The 20,972-nt window shown below is 29.3% G+C and overlaps 1 protein-coding gene across 2 annotated transcripts in view; it reads left to right on the top strand.

Moving 5' to 3' along the window:
- The window catches only part of LOC107454229 (rho GTPase-activating protein 44), a 63,771-nt gene extending 43,762 nt beyond the window's left edge, over window positions 1–20,009 (top strand). Inside the window, exons 8-17 of one of the 2 annotated variants that reach the window (XM_016071341.4) lie at window positions 2,318–2,445; window positions 4,064–4,111; window positions 6,631–6,694; window positions 9,332–9,413; window positions 11,841–11,921; window positions 12,409–12,534; window positions 13,800–13,879; window positions 13,959–14,094; window positions 15,784–15,998; window positions 17,830–20,009. In XM_016071341.4, the coding sequence (XP_015926827.1) occupies window positions 2,318–2,445; window positions 4,064–4,111; window positions 6,631–6,694; window positions 9,332–9,413; window positions 11,841–11,921; window positions 12,409–12,534; window positions 13,800–13,879; window positions 13,959–14,094; window positions 15,784–15,998; window positions 17,830–18,839 (1,970 nt within the window). In that variant the 3' untranslated portion in view covers window positions 18,840–20,009. Of the gene's footprint in view, window positions 1–2,317; window positions 2,446–4,063; window positions 4,112–6,630; window positions 6,695–9,331; window positions 9,414–11,840; window positions 11,922–12,408; window positions 12,535–13,799; window positions 13,880–13,958; window positions 14,095–15,780; window positions 15,999–17,829 lie in introns of both variants that reach the window. The other variant, XM_016071340.4, reaches the window with a different exon arrangement.
- Window positions 20,010–20,972: the final 963 nt, after the last annotated feature.

Here is a 20,972-nt window from a genome sequence, read left to right as displayed (position 1 = left end):
CAGTAAAACCTTTTTTTGTGCGGTGGATAGGGACCGCATAAAAGAAATTCTACAAAAAAAAAAATATTCGAAAATTTTATGAATTCTTACATATAATAACAACTTTGTACGATATACAACCTAAATTTTTTTTTATGCGATGGATAAGGACCGCATAAAAAAAGTCGGACTCCGAAAATACATCAATGATTCATGAAATAGATGAGAGAATGCTTTCAATTAAATTAAATAATTAAATTAGACCAAAAGAAATTTTGAAAATATTTAATTCTTCATTGTACATTTACATGGAGAAGTTTTCAAATTATGCATTAAATAGTTTGCTGCTATTCGTCATAATCCAAAACGCGCATCTTCTTGTGATGAATTGGTTGAAAATCGCTTTCGTCGCTTGAAGATAAGATTTCAATTGACTTGTTTTTTGGTACCGTAATGTCAGTGATCAGTTTTTGTGACGACAGTCGACTGGTCAATTGCTTGTAAACGTCACGATAGTGAGGCATGCATGATCTCAGCTCTTTTTGGAATTTTAAGCGTCTTTCCGCATTGGTATCTATTTTACGAAAATGCGTTTCCAATTTTTTGGAAATATGAATCTCTGCATATATTTTATCTGCTGTAATAGATTCCGGTACTCTTGTCCATTTAAGGGAATACTAATGATTAAAAAATTATATAAAAATCATGAAAACTGCATATAAATAGAAACAAAAGTAATTAATTTATTTACCTTTAATCACACTATAAAATGAATCCTTAATCACGTGAATCGTGTGTAAAACTCTAAATACGAAGCGTATAGTATTTGAGATATGCGCAGACGCAAATTTACAAAATAAAAATAATGGTTTAATTTTAAAATACAAAGTATTTTAGCACAGTAGACGATTTTTTACTGACTTACTTCAACTTGTGTAGCGTAGAATAAATTTTAAACAGAAGAGAAAATGGAGTTGATAATAAATGAACTAATGAAAATAAATAAACAGAGCATCGCGAAGTCCAAATACATCATTGTCAAGGAGACCACGCAATTAGAGTTCATCCACAACATGTATATGCACATTGATAGGATACATGAAACTGGTGCTAACGCCGCTAAGATTCATATACCGCATAAAAATAAATCGCACAAAAATAAAATCACGCAAAACCAATCGCACAAAAACAAAATCGCATAAAAAAGGACCGCACAAAAACAGGTTTCACTGTATATGTAATGATCATATATGCAAAATTACTCAGCTCTAACCTACATGTACCACCACCTTGGCTCACTATGCGCTGTTGTGGGAATGCTTTTTTTCTAGCTAATTAGTTATTTAATTTTGTATCCTTGTAAAACTTTGTGAGAAGAAAGTTTTAACTACTGTTATTTGATTTTAATGTTTTATTCAGTGTTACAGACAATACTTTGGTTACTTTGTTTTTGTAGCCTTAAGAACAAGTATCTGCCTACTTAAGATCCATAAGAAATGTTTGAGCCCAAGATATTCACATGTTAGAGGAAAGCTGAAATTCACGAAGAGAAAAATAAAATAAGATGAATAATTAGAGATTTTTAAATAATGAGATCAAATATTTTTTCCATTTTTTTAATTCTAAACTAAATTAATATTTAATAAACTTAAAAGTTATATGAAAATAAATGAAAAACTCATAACTGAAACTTTTTCTAGATATCTAGCCAAGCTCAGACATGTATTCTCTCATGCCTACAAATAGGAGGCCAGTCCGGGTCTTAAAAATAAATAACTAAAACTTTGCATTATCATTCTTTTCTCTTAATTTCTATTGTTCTACAATATGTCTGACAAATTTATCTGTAGATATGTATCTACATACATGCTAAAGTGATTTTTCTATGATGCAAAGAAGAAGAAAAACTTGCAACAGGTTATGAGCTTGTTTTACTTATTAACATGCCTTTTGATTTTTATTATATTTGGTGTGTTTTTCTTTGCATTGTACTTTATGTATTTTTATTTTTCCTATTGTAAGAATATGAAATTTATTTTCATACACATTAAACCTGAAAGTCACCTTTGGATGTCTTACTCCATGTCAGTGACTAAAGAATTGAGTTTGTATTTCGATAAGTAAAATTTTTAACAACACAAATTTTTTTTTTAATTTTTAGTATTTATAACTTTTTGGTTAGCATTATTTAATTTATGCATATTTTAACACAAATCGCTTTTATATTAAATCAATCTTTCTTTTTGAAATTCTACTTCAAAAATCAAATCCTTTTTAATAAAACAGATTGAAAAATTCTATTCAAACAGTTGTGCTGAATGAATATTTTTGTTCATAGAGAGCTGGCCTTACCAACCAGTATTTGGTGTATCCCTGGAGGATCACCTCCGAGTGACGAAGAGGGAGATTGCTGTTGTCATTGAAACAAGTGTCTGTTGGCTTCTGGAATCAGCTATGGAGGAAGAGGTTTTTTCTTATTTACTCTATTAATTCCTTTTTTTTTATTTATAACCTCATTTACTATTTCTATGTACAATACCATACCTGACTAGTGTCCTGTTTTTTAATGAAGACTCCTTTATTTTACGACCATCTTCTGTTCACCTGTATATTTTCAAATTTCTCCGTATTTGTTGAAGACATTTTTTGAAAAAAATTTGTGATAAAATATCTACCTATGTCAAAAATACTTATCTTATTCCTCAGCAGATGGTGCTAATGCCAGTACTACAGTGTGTTGAGTGTTAATTGCTTAAGTCGAGCCGCAATGGCTCAGAGGATAGAGTGTTCGCCTTCCAATAAGGTGAACCCAGGTTCGAATCCTAGCAATAACTGGTCAATACGCATTGTGCATCCGGCTTGCACCGACCACAGTGCTGATGTAAAATATCCTCAGTGGCGGATAGATCATGAGTTAGAGTCCCCTTGTCGTCAGGTTAACGGTGAAAGGTTTTCGTGGTCTTCCTCTCCATGTAGCGCAAATTACGGGTTAGCTTCATAAAAAGTTTTCCATAAAGGCAAATTTCTCCCAATACTTGATCCAGGAATATCCTTGTCTTCTGGATTGGATTCAAAATTACAAGGTGACGGAGTTGAACACCAGTGGTGGTAAACCCAAAATTGGATCGGTTAGTAAGATCTCCGTTATTTTATTTCTCCAATGTTGGCAGGTATGCAATACAACTCGGGTTGTCAGAGATAGGCTAAAGAGCTGAATCATGACTGTTCTAGTGTGCGTCAAAAAGAGCTGCTTATGCAGAACAGTAAGAGTTTGTGGAAGATCATTGGTCTTCTCGCTGGACCCGCACCCGGTTGTATCGGACACTGCACCCAGTATCAGGAGAGACCTACACATAATGGGTCTTGTATCTGATCCTCTTTGTTGACTTTGTCATCTTGACGAGAAGACTTCACATCATATACTATGTGATTGTGAGGTCTTTTCTGCTTAAAGATTTGAGCATTTAGAACAACATTGCATATCTTGCAGACCTGGGAACTGCAAGATATTCCTATCATGTGTTTGCTGAACTTTACTTCAGCTATAAAGCTTTCATGCTAATCATGATTTAGGGTTAGGGTACAATAGACCTCTGGTCGATGTGTCCTGCTCTGTGGAGCTGCCCAACAAATCTATGTACTATACACAAAATAAAAAAGTAAACACTCTGAATAACCTTTGATGGGATTTTACGCATAGTAAGTTTCAATCCTATTAGTTTGAGATGGTGACCTCAAATGTGCTTATTTTAGTTAGTACAGATGATATTTAAAGTTATAAAACTGACTTTAAATGTACTTAAAATAAATTTTTAGAAACATCTCTAATAAGAGCACTAATGTATTGAACATAAATACTATTCAGGTTTTCAATATTCAGGATTATTAAGGCTGTTCCTATGGTTTTTTTTTAATAACTTAGCAATATTTTCGAAATATTTTGTTCTACGAATTAAAATATTTTGTGTATTTGCTGTTGTTTTGTAATAATACATTTGTTTTTCAATTATTGTAATAACTGTTAATAAAGAAATGCTTATTTTTAATCAATAAATAAAAATGTGGAATTATAATTATTTTTTAGGGACTCTTTAGAATCGGTGGAAGCATGATTAAAATTAAAAAAATAAAAGTAAGTCTTGGTTTCATTATTTTAAATAATTTCATTAATTTTATTCAATTGAATATAAAAGGTTTACTTTGTTTCATTCTTTTATATTAAAACAAGTCTGCATGTCATGAATATTATTTTTTTAATGATACAACAAATGGACCAGGTTACTTGTCCACTTGTTGTACAACTGCAAATAAAGTATTATGTTCGCTAAAAAAGTGTTTAAACTTTTAATTAATTTGCATGAGGCATTAAACTGTCAATAATTTGTGTGTGTAACATAAATCTAATGGTTATTAAATTAAATATTGTCGCAATTTCTCATATACTGGTTGCATTTTTTATGCTACAAAACAATTCAATTTTTGAACTGTTTATTTTAAGATTTATTTCATACAATTAAGTTTCAATTCAAAATGTAAAACATTTGTACATATCTTCAAGTATTTGTTGTAACTATGGCTGTGTCAAAAACAGATCTCAATAACAGATTTATTTTCATCACAGCTTTTGTTCTGAATATCTTATATAATGTATATGTTTAACACCTAAACACCTAATTTTTTTATACTCAAAATATAATTTTTATTACTAATCATTTTAAAACCTAACATCAAACTAAGTTCTATGTTGCATTTCAAAACATGGTATACTAAACAGTTTTATATGATAAAGTTATTTTGTATTAGACTCTGCTTGTTTGAATGCAATTAAATTGACTGAAAGTTAACTTTTAGTAGTAATTTATAAATAATTTACAATAATAATTGAATATCATTATCATCACAGCTTTTGTTCTGAATATCTTATATAATGTATATGTTTAACACCTAAACACCTAATTTTTTTAATACTCAAAATATAATTTTTATTACCAATCATTTTAAAATCTGACATCAAACTAAGTTTTATGTTGCATTTCAAAGCATGGTTTACTAAACAGTTTTATATGATAAAGTTATTTTGTATTAGACTCTGCTTGGTTTGAATGCAATTAAATTAACTGAAAGTTAACTTTTAGTAGTAATTTATAAATAATTTGCAGTAATGATTGAATATCATTATCATCACAGCTTTTGTTCTAAATATCTTATATAATGTATATATTTAGCACCTAATTAGTTAAAACAATTTTTTTAATACTCAAAATATAATTTTTGTTACCAATCATTTTAAAACCTGACATCAAACTAAGTTTTAGTTTGTATTTAAAAATATGATTTAATAAACAGTTTTATATGATAAAGTTAGTTTGTATTAGATTCTACTTGGTTTGAATGCAATTAAAATGACTGAAAGTTAACTTTTAGTTGCAATTTATAAATAATTTACAATAATAACTGAATAATAAGTTATCAACCTTAAGTTGAAAATGAACAAGTTTAGTATTTTTTTTAAATATTTTGTTACAGACTGTTAAAATGTATAAATATTTAAGCTTTATCTTATACATGAATTAGAAAATTTGTTTTTGAATTAAAGTGTATTTCTTTTATTAATCCAATAAGTTTAAGATATTTTTAAAAATGAAGCGAAATTCTTTACTACTCTTGTTTCTAAAAAGTAGACATTTTTAAACATTTAAGTGTCTCTGAATGAACTGATCGTAAAGACACGGTTGTGTAGGGACCGAGGGTGTGCAGTATAGGTCCCCGTTAAACTGTTCTACTGTAAAGTGCTCGAGTTCGCACCACGTATTATGCAAAAGCATGCTTTTCACATTGTTCTATTCAACATTTTCCCAATTCATTCAACCACAATCTATTTTGGCATGTTTTTGGTCCATAGCCTATGAAAGCACCAATCATTTTACATGTTTGCTAAAATACTTGAGGGTCCGCATGTGCTCACACTGAGCTGGGTTTGGTGAGATTCTTGCCCTCTCATGTTCAACATTGCTGCATTTTGCAAGATATTCTCATGTTCAGGCTTCATTTTCCACCCTCTGAAATCAAACCAAAATATCTCTTGTTTTTCAAAAATGTTTTTATGGTGGCTAATATAATCAAGAAAAAGAGTCCTTTATCAGAAACTAGTTATTTCATCATGATTATGTAAAGTCTTTGAAACTTATTTTGCATTTTATGTATGTATATAGGGCTTGAAAATATTTTTAGTTCTTAAAAATTACTTAAAAGGTGCTTATTTTTTCTTCAAAGATTTGGCTGTGCATCCTGGAAAAGTAATTCTTGCATTTCTGAGACCAATGGGAAATAGACCCAAGTGTAAGAAAAAAAAGCAACCAAAGAATTTAATAAGAAAGTTATAACAGTTAATATTGGACACATCAAAAGCTGGGCGCTGTCTACTCACAATTTTGCTTTACAAAGAATATCCCATTAGATAGCTTTAAAGAAATAAAATGTCAATAAAAGTTAGATGCTGGGAATTTTTCCTTCCTGACTCTCAGGATAATGGTCTCATGGTTAATTGCTATTTTTAGTTCAGTTTTTTTAAATTAATTTCAAATGCTAATGTTCATATGCAATGTTCTACGATGATATGTCATAGTTTTTTTTTCCACACGTCTTTTTCAGAGTGCTTTTGATTCGAGTTTTCAACATTTAATTGAAGATGAACGAGACCCTCATAATGTTGCTGGTAAATATTTTTTACTAATAAAGCTTAATTTTAATCATAAATCAAGTAGAAGTTTTTTTTTATTGATCAAGCACAACCTAAATTTTTTAAAAAGAAATTTGAGATTTGTTTATTCCTGAAGTATGATGCTGAAGAATTTTTTTTTTGTATTATGCATAAAATTTTGAATAAAGTTTTCAGGTACAGTGCTCAAACACAAAAACGTATCACACTGAAGAATTTTTGATCTAATGATCGGATCTTCATGTTCTAGGACTAAATCTTAATGACTCGAGGGGGTGACCTCAAATATGCTAATAATTAGCGCATATGACATTTTTAGTTAAGGAAATGGAACACAAAAGCAAACTTTCTCTGAATAAACATACTTTTTTTATGGGTTCGGATTTCAGAAATATAGGAATAAATATGGGAAACAGCCACAATCTGAAAAATACGGTCCTAAAAGTTAAGTTAGGAGAGTGACCGAAAGTAGAACCGCTTAATGTTAACTTAACTTTTTGTGTATTTTACCACGTTTCAATTTTTTGCTCACAAGTATGAATTTCCTTTTTATCAAAAATAATACCATGCAAAAAATAACTTTTAATAAATATTTTTTTTATTATCTTATTTAATAATAGTCAAAATTTTTTAGCAAGAATTCAAAAATGCCAGTAGCATGTGTATGTTGGCATAGTTTACACCAAGGAAAGTTAAGGAATCCATGATTAAATTTAAAGCAAACGCTCTTTTTCTTAGCCTTATGCATTCAAATGAGTTGGCGGAGAGGAAAGTGTAAGAAATAATAGCAAATTTTAATTAAATCAAAACATTGGCAACCATATAACGGTTTTCGAATTCTACGCTAACGTGTAGACAGATGTAGAGGGAATTAATTAGAATAGATTTTCTTCCGCACTCAGTTCAAGGTTGCGGTATAAAAAGATTACAGATTATATTAATGATTTTTATTTATCGAAAAAGTATTAAATAAGATAATAATTTGGTTTTTAAATGTTAGGAAATATGTTATGCATATTTCAGCTTNTTTTTTTTTTTTTTTTTTTTTTTTTTTTTTTTTTTTTTTTTTAAGAAAATAATAAATTATGTTTAGAAATAAAATTAAGAATTAAAAAAAGTTTATATATTCTGGAGTATTACAAATAAAAACTTTTAAATCTGAAAATTTAAACTGTCGAGTTACACAAAAAATTGTCCTCATCTCAAATAATTTGAAATTTCATATTTTTGAAAGATTTTACTATAACATTATTTGTGGACAAATCTGTCTTATCCCAAGAGAACAATGTGAAACATTTTTAATTCGATAAAATCTCTTAGGCTTTATAATTTTTTTTACGTTGTTTAATTTTAAAAATTCTGTAATATTATTTGATATTTTCAAAGTATGACTTCTACACCTGACACATCTAAAATTTGCAAGTGGATTGCCAAAAATAGGGGATCGACCTAGACAACGCGTTTATTAATAGCATATTATTTTACACAAAACAAATGGAAAGTTTCACATTTAGTCTTATTTTTTAGTCTGTTTTGAACATTAAATGATAATTTAGATTTCTGTATACAATTAGTATTACCAAATTGTATTACCAAAAATGTAAGCTTCCGAATGTACATTACAAATTATCCTAAATCAAAAAATATATATTTTTATCCTTAATCAATAATTCTTTCAATAAAAAAAATTATTTAAATCAATTAAAGTTTTTGAAGTAGTGCACTGTGGGCCAGAAGACCATGATCTTTGGCCAAAAGTCAAATATTAAATTTTCAACTAAAATATGTGTAGGCAGTTTTAATATAGCCCAAATTAAGTATTCATAATCATTGCAAATATTATAATTTACTTCCTGAACCAACAAGAGTACCATGTAATGAAAAATGTGTTTAAAAATTTTTTTTAATGTAACTTTTAATTTTTTATTTCAGAAATATATATAGGAATTTCACCTTACTGTTGCATTTTTATCAGAGTAATTAGTCTGAAATTATAGTACAATTTTTCAATTTGTTGGATTAGTTAATACTCTTGACAAACTTATAGTTTCTATTTTATCATTTGACATTTTATAATGTTTGAATGACTTTCAAAACTTAGTTCCAAAAAGTTCTTTTTGTTGTCTTGTTTGATGTTTCTTCTTTCGAAAAAACCTGCCCCATTTTGCCCGTCTTGCAAAGTTGGACTAAATATACCGAAAAACAAAAGCTATGTTTTTTTCTTCATGTTTACGCGTTATTTTGTAATATTACTTCAGAAATATAATTTGCTTTTCATTTTTAATATAAAATTACAAAAATTATTATATTTTCATTGCTGTATTTAATTATTTAAACATACTATATTATCTTTCTTATTTTTGCTCGCCATATTTCAGCCGCCATTTTTTTGGGGGGGTGGGTATGTTTAGCATATTTCAAAATATTAACTATGAATTCAATTTACCTGCACATAAAAAACTCCAAATTTTGAAACAAATTTTATTGAAATACTAATTTTGGCCCTGAAACCTTGGATGATGGCCCACTTTGTAGTGGATTAAATTTTGCCAACTCTATTTATTACTGAGAATAGTATAGAGCTGTCTTGTCTAGATTTGCATTTATGAAGTGCTGCTTCTGTTTATGTTACAGGCGTTCTGAAGTTATATCTAAGATCACTTCCTGAACCTCTTCTCACTTATGAGCTCTACGATCAGTGGATGGAGGCTGCCGTGTAAGTTCATTTTATTTATTTAAACTTTAAGTTGTTGTGTAATAATTGCTTTCTAAAATTCTTGTAAAAGTTTAATTTTAAAAAAATTGTGCTCGCTAGGAATGGCTAATTAATATTTAAGTGGAAAAAAGTCTTTAAATTCTCACAACTAACTATTGAGTTGTGAGGAGGGTTTAATATCGTCAAAATCCTGTTTAATAAAACAGGAATGCTTTGGTTGATTGCACCCACCTCAAATAATAGATGTTTTTAAACCGTCCTTTGTTTTTGTTTAACTCAATGCTGATTAGTCATATTCTTTATCATTTGGATCTCAATTTATGAATCCTTAAAGTGAATTACTTTTTGACTAGGATTCTAAAAATGTGCATGAAGGATGAACATTTTGATATTTGTAATACTGCAGTTTACAATAATTTAATTCTTCAGTTTGGTTGCTGCTAAAAAAATTTTGTTTTCATGGTACTGTGACTTCTATAGTTTGTCTACGGTAAGAATTACCCCGCGACAAAGTCTAAGACAGTCTGTTGCTATGGAAACAAGAATAGCGCCTTTCAGAGAGGGTAGCTTCTCTTCACTCTAGGGCTAACACAGTATACCCAAGAAAAAGATTTCCTTTCTTTCATCGACTTGAGCCAAAGCCTGTCCTAAACAATAACCCCACACCCCTACGTGAAATAGTTATACCTCGTTACTATAGTCATCACCAGGAATCCAGACAAATTGCTAGGGGAGTTCTTACTTTAGACAAACTATATACATATTTTATGTAATATGTTTGAGAATTTTGAAGTGTCAGCAAAAATAAAAAAATATTTTTTAAACCAAATTTAGTTATTTTAGCAAACTGCAATTTTTTTAATATCTCTAGCGATGAAATCCTATATTTTATGAAAAACTATTCCTATGAGGTTAATTTATATTTGTACCTTGAATTTTTTTATTTTCCACAATTATCATTTTGTAATTATTATTTATACAATTATTGTTTTATCTTAAAGAAATTTTTTTTTTACACTTTTCATCATAAAATTCAGAATAAGAATCCTAGTTTAAAATACTGTATGGTTTTCTATTTTGAAAAAATCATTTCTCTTATTTAGATTTAAAAATATTATATAGTTGAAGTAATTGTTGTTTCGAACCTACAACTGTATGAAGTAGCAAAACTTTATATACAGGGGTCTGTCCAGACATTTTGTGAAAGGACCGTTTTTGTAAAATTGTGAAAAAATTACTCGTAATTTGTGAATATAAAATAAATGTTAAGTCACAATCTTTCAACCAGGGTCCGCTTCTGTGAATTTGTGCAAATAGGGTCCGTTATTGCAAAAAAACTTTTTCAAGGAATTTTTAAATTGTAAAGACATACAAGATTATGCTTAAAACTGTAAAATTATAATTACAAAAATTAAATTTTAAAAAATAAACAGCAATTGCTGACACTTTAAAAAATAAACAGCCATGCAACATATAAATATTTGGTATTTAGCCTATACTGCTGAACGCAGAATATTCATTTCGGACGAATAAACTAAGAAGCGTATGCCGAAGACAAAACTTAGTTCGTTTACATTTGTCTTTCTCCCCCCCCCTTCCTGGAAAGAGTTTATTCGATTAACAAAACAATAATGAAGATAAACAAATTTGTGAAGGATCTGATTAAAAGATAAATTATTTTGTGAAGGGTCCATTAACGCAGTGTTCCCCAACCTTTTTATCACCGCGGACCTATAATCGTTTGATAATTTAACTGCGGCCCGATGGGGGGGGGGGCGTTGATTGTTTATATTTTAGATTATTTTGTATTATTAAATCAATTTAATTGTATTTAAACATGCCTTCAAAATAAAATACTGATATACCAAAAAATAAGTATAAAGTGATTTAACATTTTAACTTACTGGAACGTTAAATCAATGTTAACCCTGAGCTCGTTTCTTCGCAATGAGACGGTTTCATCTGGGGGTAATCGGAGACAATGATACATTACAAATATTAAGAAATTTATGAATTAATTTATTGAGAAATTTATGAAATTAAGAATTATTCCACTTTTTTTAAATTAATAAAATTTTAATGGAACACATTAACCTCCAACCTCCGTGGACCGGGGGTTGGGGAACACTGCATTAACGGACCCAAATTTCTTCTAAACAGACCCCTGATGTAAGCACATATAGTGTTTAAACTCTTTTGTGCTGCATACTAATTATTAAATTTATGGTGCATACTAATTAATTTAATTACTAATTATGTTATTATCGATTAATATTTCAAGAAATTTTATCATAATAGAGATATTCACTTAACACTGAACTTTTATAATTAAAATGTTTAAATGCTTGGAATCCTTCAACTTTTGTATATCTAAATTCCATTGATAATATAGACATTGTATGATTAATGAGTGGATGTATTTCTTAGGGATCCTGACCATGATTCAAGGCTCAAAGCTTTGTGGAATGTTGTGAATTCATTACCTGATACTCATCTCAACAATCTCAGGTGATATTATTTATTTATTTTTCCTATTTCTTCCCCCCCCCCCTTATTTAGCAGGTGTGCTACTTTCTGGCAAATCCACGGAAGTCTGCTTTTTTCATCTGATTTCCAACAAAAAAAAACTAAAAAACCTTGATTCACATTTCTGAAATTGCAAAAAATTGATATCTTTACCTTGGGTACCATCCACAAATTGGGTAAAAATATTTGAAGTGGGTTAACTATATAATCCGATTTACTGTTTCAGAATTTTTAAGACTCTTGGGTGAAGAAAAATTATTTATTTAATTCAATTTTAGTATTATGAAATTTTAGAAGGGTAAAATGGGATCATATACTTATTATTTTTAGTAAATGAATTCAAATCTTGTACAATAAGGATAGTTGTTTCGAAAATTAAAAAATGAGCATTTAAGTTATTTGTTTCAAATTTTGAGTAATTAGGGGAAAATGTCAATAAAATATTCATTATTTTTTATGTTTATTGCAGATACCTCATTAAGTTTTTGGCAAAGCTCTGCCAAAATTCAAATGTGAATAAAATGTCTATTCAGAATATTGCAATTGTGATTGGTCCCAACCTGCTCTGGCCTCCCACAAATGATAATGTCTTAGGGTAAGTTACAAATCCTTCAACCAATATTATTTCCATTTAGCTGTCATTGTAGGCTCTAAAGTATAAGGCCTAATGTGGTGGAAGAATAGGCCGTATAAAAAAAGTTAGATAAGGAGGAGTTCTTTTTTCTATCCCTTCTCCTGTACATACATGCCAAGTCTCCTGTTTTTTAAATGAAGACTCCCATATTTTGCGTCTATCTTCGTTTCCCTGTATATTCTTGAATTTCTAACAATTTTTTGTCAATAAATATTAGCTAATGGCAAAAATACTTCTCTTATTCCTCAACAGATGGCAACACTGCAGTGCTGACTAAATCAGATATAGTGAAGATGCTGCTATGAGTCGTTTATTCAGTCAATCGTTTTTTCTCCAATAACAAACTTCGTTATTTACCTACAGAAATCTGACAATAACTTTGTTTGAATTGTATTTTTACCAATCGTCAAAACATAAATGTATTTCTCTTTTCAGAAACATTTATTGTGGGTGTCAGTTTTCTTACTAAAAAATTAACTGCATAAAAGAAAAACAGTTCCAAAATATAGCAGATGTTATGTTAGGCATCCTATGCATTTTGGTTAGCAATGCAGAGCTCGAGATAATTTTCTCTAAAGTTAAAAAAAATTCTCTCCGAATTTCGCTTATCACTTTCTGGTGAAAAGCTTGCTTTTAATGAATATTAATTTCCCCTGATAATTGTTATAAACAGAACTTTGATAAAAAAAAAATTCCTATGCAAAGCCAAATCAGCTACTTGTGTTCGAAATATGAATATGTAAAAATTCTGTAAAAGCCAATTACTTAGAATTATGGAAATGTTGAGTGTTTGTAGTTAAAGTAATTATGAATAATGGTTTAAAAATCTTTTTTAGATTAAGATTTATATGCATATCAATAAATGTAAGTGCTTATATTATTTCCAATTTCGAATTTCTCTTCTTGAATAAGCATGATGTATCAAAACTGTACATGTAGCTTAAAAAATGTTGCTAGTTAATTCTCCATTATTTTAGTTCTCCAACGTTGGTATTTTAGTACATAAACATTATAAAATATGTTTCAATGCCATTTAGAAATAGTTGAAATGTTTTTTTTTTCCGAATTATTAACAACAACCTTCAGAAAAAGGAGAAATGTCACTGAGATTTGACTGAATATCTCTTTCTCTCGTTACGTACAGATCCTTCATTGATATATTCTTAAATTCTTAGCAAATTTAACAGAAATCCAATTTTTATATGACATATATTTTTCTTTAATAGCATGAACATGGCTGCTACTAATTTACACAGTTCCATCGTCGACACCCTCATAACTTATGCTGATTGGTTCTTCCCTGGAGGTAAAAGTGTTTTGATTTTTCTTGAAAAAATTTATATTTGTTGAGTACTGTACTGTCATCGCCATTGTTCTCTTTGTAGAATGTGAGTTCTATTTGAGCACGCCGACCACCCCTCGACACATCGATGGATTCCCCCCTGTCAACTCCATAAGTTTTTCAGCTTTGAACGGAAATGATTCTGCTCTCGATTCCATGTCCAGTAGCCCTACTAACAGGTTATTGATATTGTGATTATCAAATTATGATTATTATAAAAAATTATAAATCATTGCTTTTAGCTGCAGAGTTGAATATAGAATTTTAAGTATCTTTGCAATGTTTGTGTATTATGTATGCATTATTTTGCAAGCTCGTAACATTTGTTACTTAGTGGCTCTTTTCTATCGATATTTCCTAGTCTACTTAAAGCTCTTTTTTCAGGAAAATTTTTAAAAACTACAGCTTGAAGTAAAATTTTAATTTTTTTTCTGTAAATTCAATTTAAAAACAGACAAATAATTTAAATAGTTAAAAAAAGATGAATTTAGAAAAAATTTAAATGTGGCAAGATTTTTTTCAATTAAATGGAAATCATTAGAATCTATGAGTAATTCTCAAACTTTGCACATTTTCATGATGGCAAATAATGGAATAGTTCTCCAACTATTAAATTTGATCAGTTTCTCAAAACAGTTTTTAAAATTTAAAATTTTTCTCCATTGAGATTTGTACAACAATTTTTTTGCAGCATTGGAATGTTGAACAAAAGATTAATAAAATGTAACTGTTTTGAATATCAAACAAAAACTTGCAATAGTTATAAAAAATAACGTATTAATTATAATAAAAGGTATTTTATTTCATAAATAGTCAACACTCTCTTTAAATCATGAAATTTTTTTATGGTATTTAGTTCACGATTATACACCAAAAGGATTGCATAGGAATTCCGAAAGAAGTACTTAATTTTTTAAAACAATAACAATTAATCAATAACAATTGCATTAATTTTTACAGTATCAATCAATTATCATTTATTTATGTAACATAAGAACTATTAATTACAAAAAAAGTTTCATAATTTTCCGAGGACTAATTGTGTTTTAATGAAAGTTTTAAAATTTTAATTAATTTGAAAAATATACTAGTAAATATTTTGACGCCCAGTGGCTGAGCGGTAGCGCTTCGCTAGCTTTTGAAAATGTAAATTATCAGATTACAAATTATCAATTACAAATTTATCAGAAACTAGTTCTTTTATTATGATTATGTCTAGCTTTTGAAAATGTTTTTGAATTTTATTGATTTTATGTTTATAAATTAAGAACTTGAAAGGATAGAAAAAAATAATTTATGTTCCTGCACAAATCCTAAATATGATTTTGTTCTGGAAAGTGATTAAAAATATTTTAAGTGCTTGAAAAGTACTTAAAAGGTGCTTATTTTTTATTGAAAAATCTGGCTACGCACCCTGGTCAAATTTTGAAAGGGAGAGAAATGAGTCCTTATTGCTCCCTAATAACGATAGAAAAATCTTTATTTTCTCATGAGATCTTTTTTTCTCGTTGTTGTAAGTGGGGGAAAAAACAGCATTGAAAACGGATATGTAGACACTGTTTGACTTGCAGTTTTTTTTAAACTTTTAGATGAAAAATCTGCACATCTAATCTGCAGATGCTGTGAAACTCTGCAATGCTTACTGTCCTGCTGAAGGGTTGTTATGATTCATCTTAATACTTTAAAACTTTGATGCCTTTTTTTTTACTTGGTACTTTATACTGATGCTTTAAAACCTGATGAATAGACAAAAACATATTTAAATTTTATAGACAATTTTGGATTATGTATGATGTTGTATGCTGAAAACTTATATTACCATAACATATTGGAGTTGTATAATGAAATGATTTTCTTTTTAACAGTAGCCCAAAGTCGCCTAGTCCAAGAGTTCCTATTAGGCCAAAGAAAAAAGCTGCCCCCAAAGCTCCTCAATCCATCAGCCGCTCTCTATCTTGCAGTGGCTTTTCATCACAGTCTAACATTGCCTCTTCAAATAACAGAATCTCTAGTCTCAGTGTGTCCCACGAAAATCTTCTCGGAACACTCCCAAACGATTCCGTTTTCAACGATCCAGTGAAAGGTGACTATTTTAACATGTGGTTTATTAGATGATTTACTCAACTGGCTGTCGTATCAATTTTTTTTCTAAAGTTTTAAAATAACTTTTCCCTGAACTAAATGCATTATTATCAGCAACTAAGTATTCTGCTATCATTACACAATCATACCCTCCAACTGCTACGGAATTTCCGTAGTTGCTANGATGGCCAGGTAGGCAAAGTTGGAGGGTATGCACAATTATCAGCAACTAAATATTCTGCCATTATTACACAATTATCAGCTACTAAGCATTCTGCCATTATTACACTAGTATTATCAGCAACTAAATATTCTGCCATTATTACACTATTATCTACCCCTGCAAATTAATGTAAAAAAAAAGTTAAACTAAAATTCCCCCTCACAGACATCATAGTTTATCTTGTATAAATGTCATAATACCAGTTGAATGAAATGCACTCAACATAATGCAATAAATCACTTAAAATCTAAAAATAAAAAATGCCAATGTTCCAAAAATGGAACATTTGTTTTCTAAACTTATATTTTGACTTTAAAGTTTTGAAATGAAATTTTGAATTTGAGGACTAACAGAGGGTTATATTATCCCTTTAAAAGCTTAGAACTATTGTAGTTGTATATTATAAATATTGGATTTTTGGTATATTGCAAAAAGGATAAATATTTACAAATTATATCAAATTTCTAAAATTCATAAAATAACTATGGAAATGAAACCAAACTAAATGCAAAAAATTCTTCATAATGTTAGTTTTAAAGGTATGAAAAATAATGTTATTCTGACTTTAACTGCTTATTAAGTTTAAAGTTTATGTTCCATTTTTGGAACATTGGTATGCAAATGGTTAATTGTCCTTGGGCTGCCCCTTTTTATTTACAAAAAATAATAATGCATAACACATAAAGTGTTGCTAGTATTAATAGTATTAAAGTGTCACTTTAATACTATTTCATATTTAAACTTTTTTTGTTTTGTTTTAAATATATGTTTTCGTTAAAAAAAATTTTTTTTCAACTATAAAGTACAACTGTCAAAACCTAGATAAGTATTTAAACATCCTGTAAAGTCATAATATTTTAAGGTAACTTAAAAAAATTAATTTTTTATCTGACTTAGCTTTGTATATCTCTAATAACAATTATTTATTTTAGTGCTACTTAATAATTGACTGAATCACATCAAAATACAAAAGGAAAATTTTTTAATTTGGAAACAGAAATTTTTATTAGCAGGTCTGTTTATATTTGTTGGAAACATTAAAATTGTAAAACAACTTTAAAATCCTTGAATTTCATTATTGGGTGTGCAACAGGTGGTAAAATGCTAATCAATGATAAAAAAGAGAGTAAAAGAAACTCTGTGTCTTGCGACCTGCCTACTCTCCGATTTAATGACTATTTTTTCTGTCCTGACAAGAAGGGTGCTAAAATGCTCTCATTTAACGATTTTTTAGCTTTGATTTAACGAACATCAATCACTGGGAAAAAATTCGCACATAAAACTAAAACTTTGAATTTTTGGCCCTTAAAATTTTTAATATTTCACACCCCAGTGTAGCCTCGTAACAGCAAACTGCACATTCATCCAAATAAATATAAACATAAAACCCATATGTAAGCAAAATGTAAGAATTTTAGCTTATAATGTCCGTTGATTGGTACAATTGACGTTACAGTTTTTGTAAAATTTAAAAGTATTTGTTTTTACAGTAAAAACATAGTCTATGAATGGTAACATGTATTTTTTCTCTTGTATTGTATGTTTTTATACCTATAATGTAAACTTTACTCTTGTAATAATCTTTACTTATAACATCATCTGATTCCAGATCCTAAGAGCAACCTAAATCCTGAGCTCAGGCAAAAGACTAAACCTCCTAGACAGACTCACTCTGTGCGGCAGAGTCTTCCACCCGTCGTGGAACGATCTCGAAAGCCCGTCGGCCGACCTTCAGTTCCACCCCCAGAGCGTCCCGATTCTTTTCCCAAATCAGATTCTGTAAGTTCGGAAGACATGCAGCGACCTTACAGTCTTTCGGGGGGCTCCATGGATATGCCAAATTTTTATGAAAAGTCTGTCAGCAACGAAGACATATCAAACAAATCTGGATCCTTTAGTTCTGCTGATTTGATGATACAAAACAAATCCGGATCCTTGAGTTCTGCTGATTTGATGATACAAAACAAATCCGGATTCTTGAGTTCTGCTGATTTGATGATACAAAACAAATCTGGATCCCTGAGTTCTGCTGATTTGATGATTCAAAACAAATCTGGATCCTTGAGTTCTGCTGATTTGAGAATCGATTCCCCCATAGAGCTTGAAGATATCAGCTTGTCTTTTGACAGCTCTGGTAGTGACAGCTACAACGAGTGCCAAATGTACTTTGAGACGAACCACCGTACCAACAGTGCCCCGACAGATGTTGCCACTTCTGACTACTTAGTGGATTCCAGCAAAACCAGACAACCTTCTAATTCTGTTCATTTTGATCAGCTGATCTCTGATAGTTCTAAGGATTACCAGGATGATAATCTGAAGAATTCTACGGATTATCAGGATGATAATGTGACAAGTTCTAAGGATTATCAGGATGATAATCTGAAAGATTGCCACTTCACGGGTGGCACTCCTACGTGGTTCGAACACTATGGGGATGACAAACATCAGTCCAATCTTATATGGTTCGCTGATTCGGAAGCGGGAAAAGTTTCCCAGGTGGAAGAGTTCCGCACTGTCGTCGAGGTGGAAAGTTCCAAACTGACATTTAGAAATAAGCCCCCCAACCATGCTCTCAAACTGCGGGTAAACAGTGAATGTCACGATACGAGACTGTGAAATAGTGTTTGGAAGATTATCAGTTGTTGATTTGATTCTCCTACCTGAAATTTGTATGCTGTGCATAGTCAAATGATCTTTTGCTGTGTAATGCTTATTTATTCTAACATGGCATATTTTGATGTATTGTTTGAATCTGTTATGAGTGGGTGCATAAAAATAAGGCGATCTTCTAAGGACTGTTGAAGTTATGTTGCTATTTCAAAGTATCTAAAAAAGTTTTAAAATATTTATCTTTAAATTATGTCTTGAAATTTAAATGAATGAATTATGTTATGAAATTTAAATTGATTAATAGCAAAGAAATTTCAAAAACTTCTTAATATCATTTAACAAAAACTTGTTACTTTGCATTCAAAAAACACTTTTTTAGTTTTACTACTCTATACTGTTTCCTTATTTTTAAAAAGTTATGTAATGATTGAAGAAAATTTGTCTATCAGTTTCTGATTTTAAATTCAGTAGTTTATTAATGGGACACTGATAATTCAGCTTTTCTGTTACGAGAAGAACAGAAACATGAAGAGAAATATTTAATAAATTTGTTCCCCATCTCTTTTATAGTTTCTACTATAATATGTCATCATACCTTCTAGTCTCTGTTTCTGTTATGGTGATTTCATTTTTGTGATACATTCACTTCAGTTGGTTACTGCAGATAGTATTTCTTATTTTATTTGTTTGTGGTTATTTTGATAACTCATAATCCATTCATAATAACCAATATAGTTATGTTTGTGGCACATATAGTATGTTTAAAGAACAGCAATACTTGTTATACTCATATTTCATGTTTTTTGTAACAACTATGAAAACCGATGATTTTTATTTGTAAGTTTATTGTCTTTTTTATCGCATGGTACACTTTCTATGATATTAATAGTTTAAAACTTCTAATTTTCTAGATTGGTTTTGCTTACTATAATAATTAATTTAAATTTTCTTTTCTATTTTTTACTAAATATGTTCTACTAGATAGTTTAAATATTAATGATAGAGTTTGAAAGTTTTTATAAAGTAAGCAAGTGCCTTTTAATTGCTATGTTTATAAAATTCGTATGATTTATTTTTAAGCACTGAGATTTTCACGATTTTTTATACACATTTTACATTTTTATTACTGTATTGGTCAGAAAAATCTAATGTACAATAATAAAAAGTAAAAATTTTTACAGAGTTGCATATTTTAACTTAAAAATACCCTATTATAATAATATGGGCTTATAAGTTGTTACATGTTTATAACTTTATTTTCACGCTCCTTGCAGCATAACCAGAAAGGTTTTGTACAAAAAAAAAATTTTGTATACATAGTATTACACCATTAATATAGATTCCTTGTTAAAAATGAGGTACTAAAAGTAGATACAGTAGGTGTCGGACATTAATATCTAAGTCAGGAAGAAGAAAAAAAAGAAAACCACTATCGAAATCTAACAAATTAGATTGTAATTGTTGTTGTTTCTAATGCGACTTGCCAATAACAGCAAGCCTGCTTTGGTGAAAAAAGGCAATGAATGATCTAATAAATGATTGTTATGTTTTAATAAGTAAAATATGTTATAATATATTTCATTTAATTAAATTAATAAAAATATCATTTACAATAGTTTCATATTCATAGTTCATGAATATTCACTGAGTAATCTCGTTGTAGTAAAGTGTTTACAAATGTGAGAGATGATGGTCCTTTCTTAACATGCTTTTTGAACCATTTCAATACTTTATACAAATATTTATAAGCTTTAATTTTTATTCCTTTGAGAAGAATTTGAAGAATTGGAGTCGAATATTTTAACTATTGACTCTACAGCTCATCTTACAATGTCACTGTATTATAGAAGAGCTTAAAATAAAATTTTTAGCGTACATTTGCGCCTTTATCAGTATTTTAATAAGAGCAAAGTACTTCTAAAATCTGTGATTTACCTAAAGCATTTTGTGTTCTTTTTCTAACTAGGGTATAGATTTTTTTTTGTATCTCAATTTTGCATTCTTCTTAGATATTTAACCAAATAGTAAAAAAAAAAATATAAAAATGTATAGTTTTGTATCTTAACAATTAGGGATAGATGTGTGACATATCAACATGCAAAATGATTTATTTTTCTTAAAGAACTTAAATATTTCTTC

This window comes from Parasteatoda tepidariorum, chromosome 6, assembly GCF_043381705.1.
Source record: "Parasteatoda tepidariorum isolate YZ-2023 chromosome 6, CAS_Ptep_4.0, whole genome shotgun sequence".
NCBI classification, from domain to species: domain Eukaryota; kingdom Metazoa; phylum Arthropoda; class Arachnida; order Araneae; family Theridiidae; genus Parasteatoda; species Parasteatoda tepidariorum.
The sequence above is the reverse complement of the archived record's forward strand: the minus strand, read 5'-3'. Positions and strand labels throughout refer to the sequence as shown.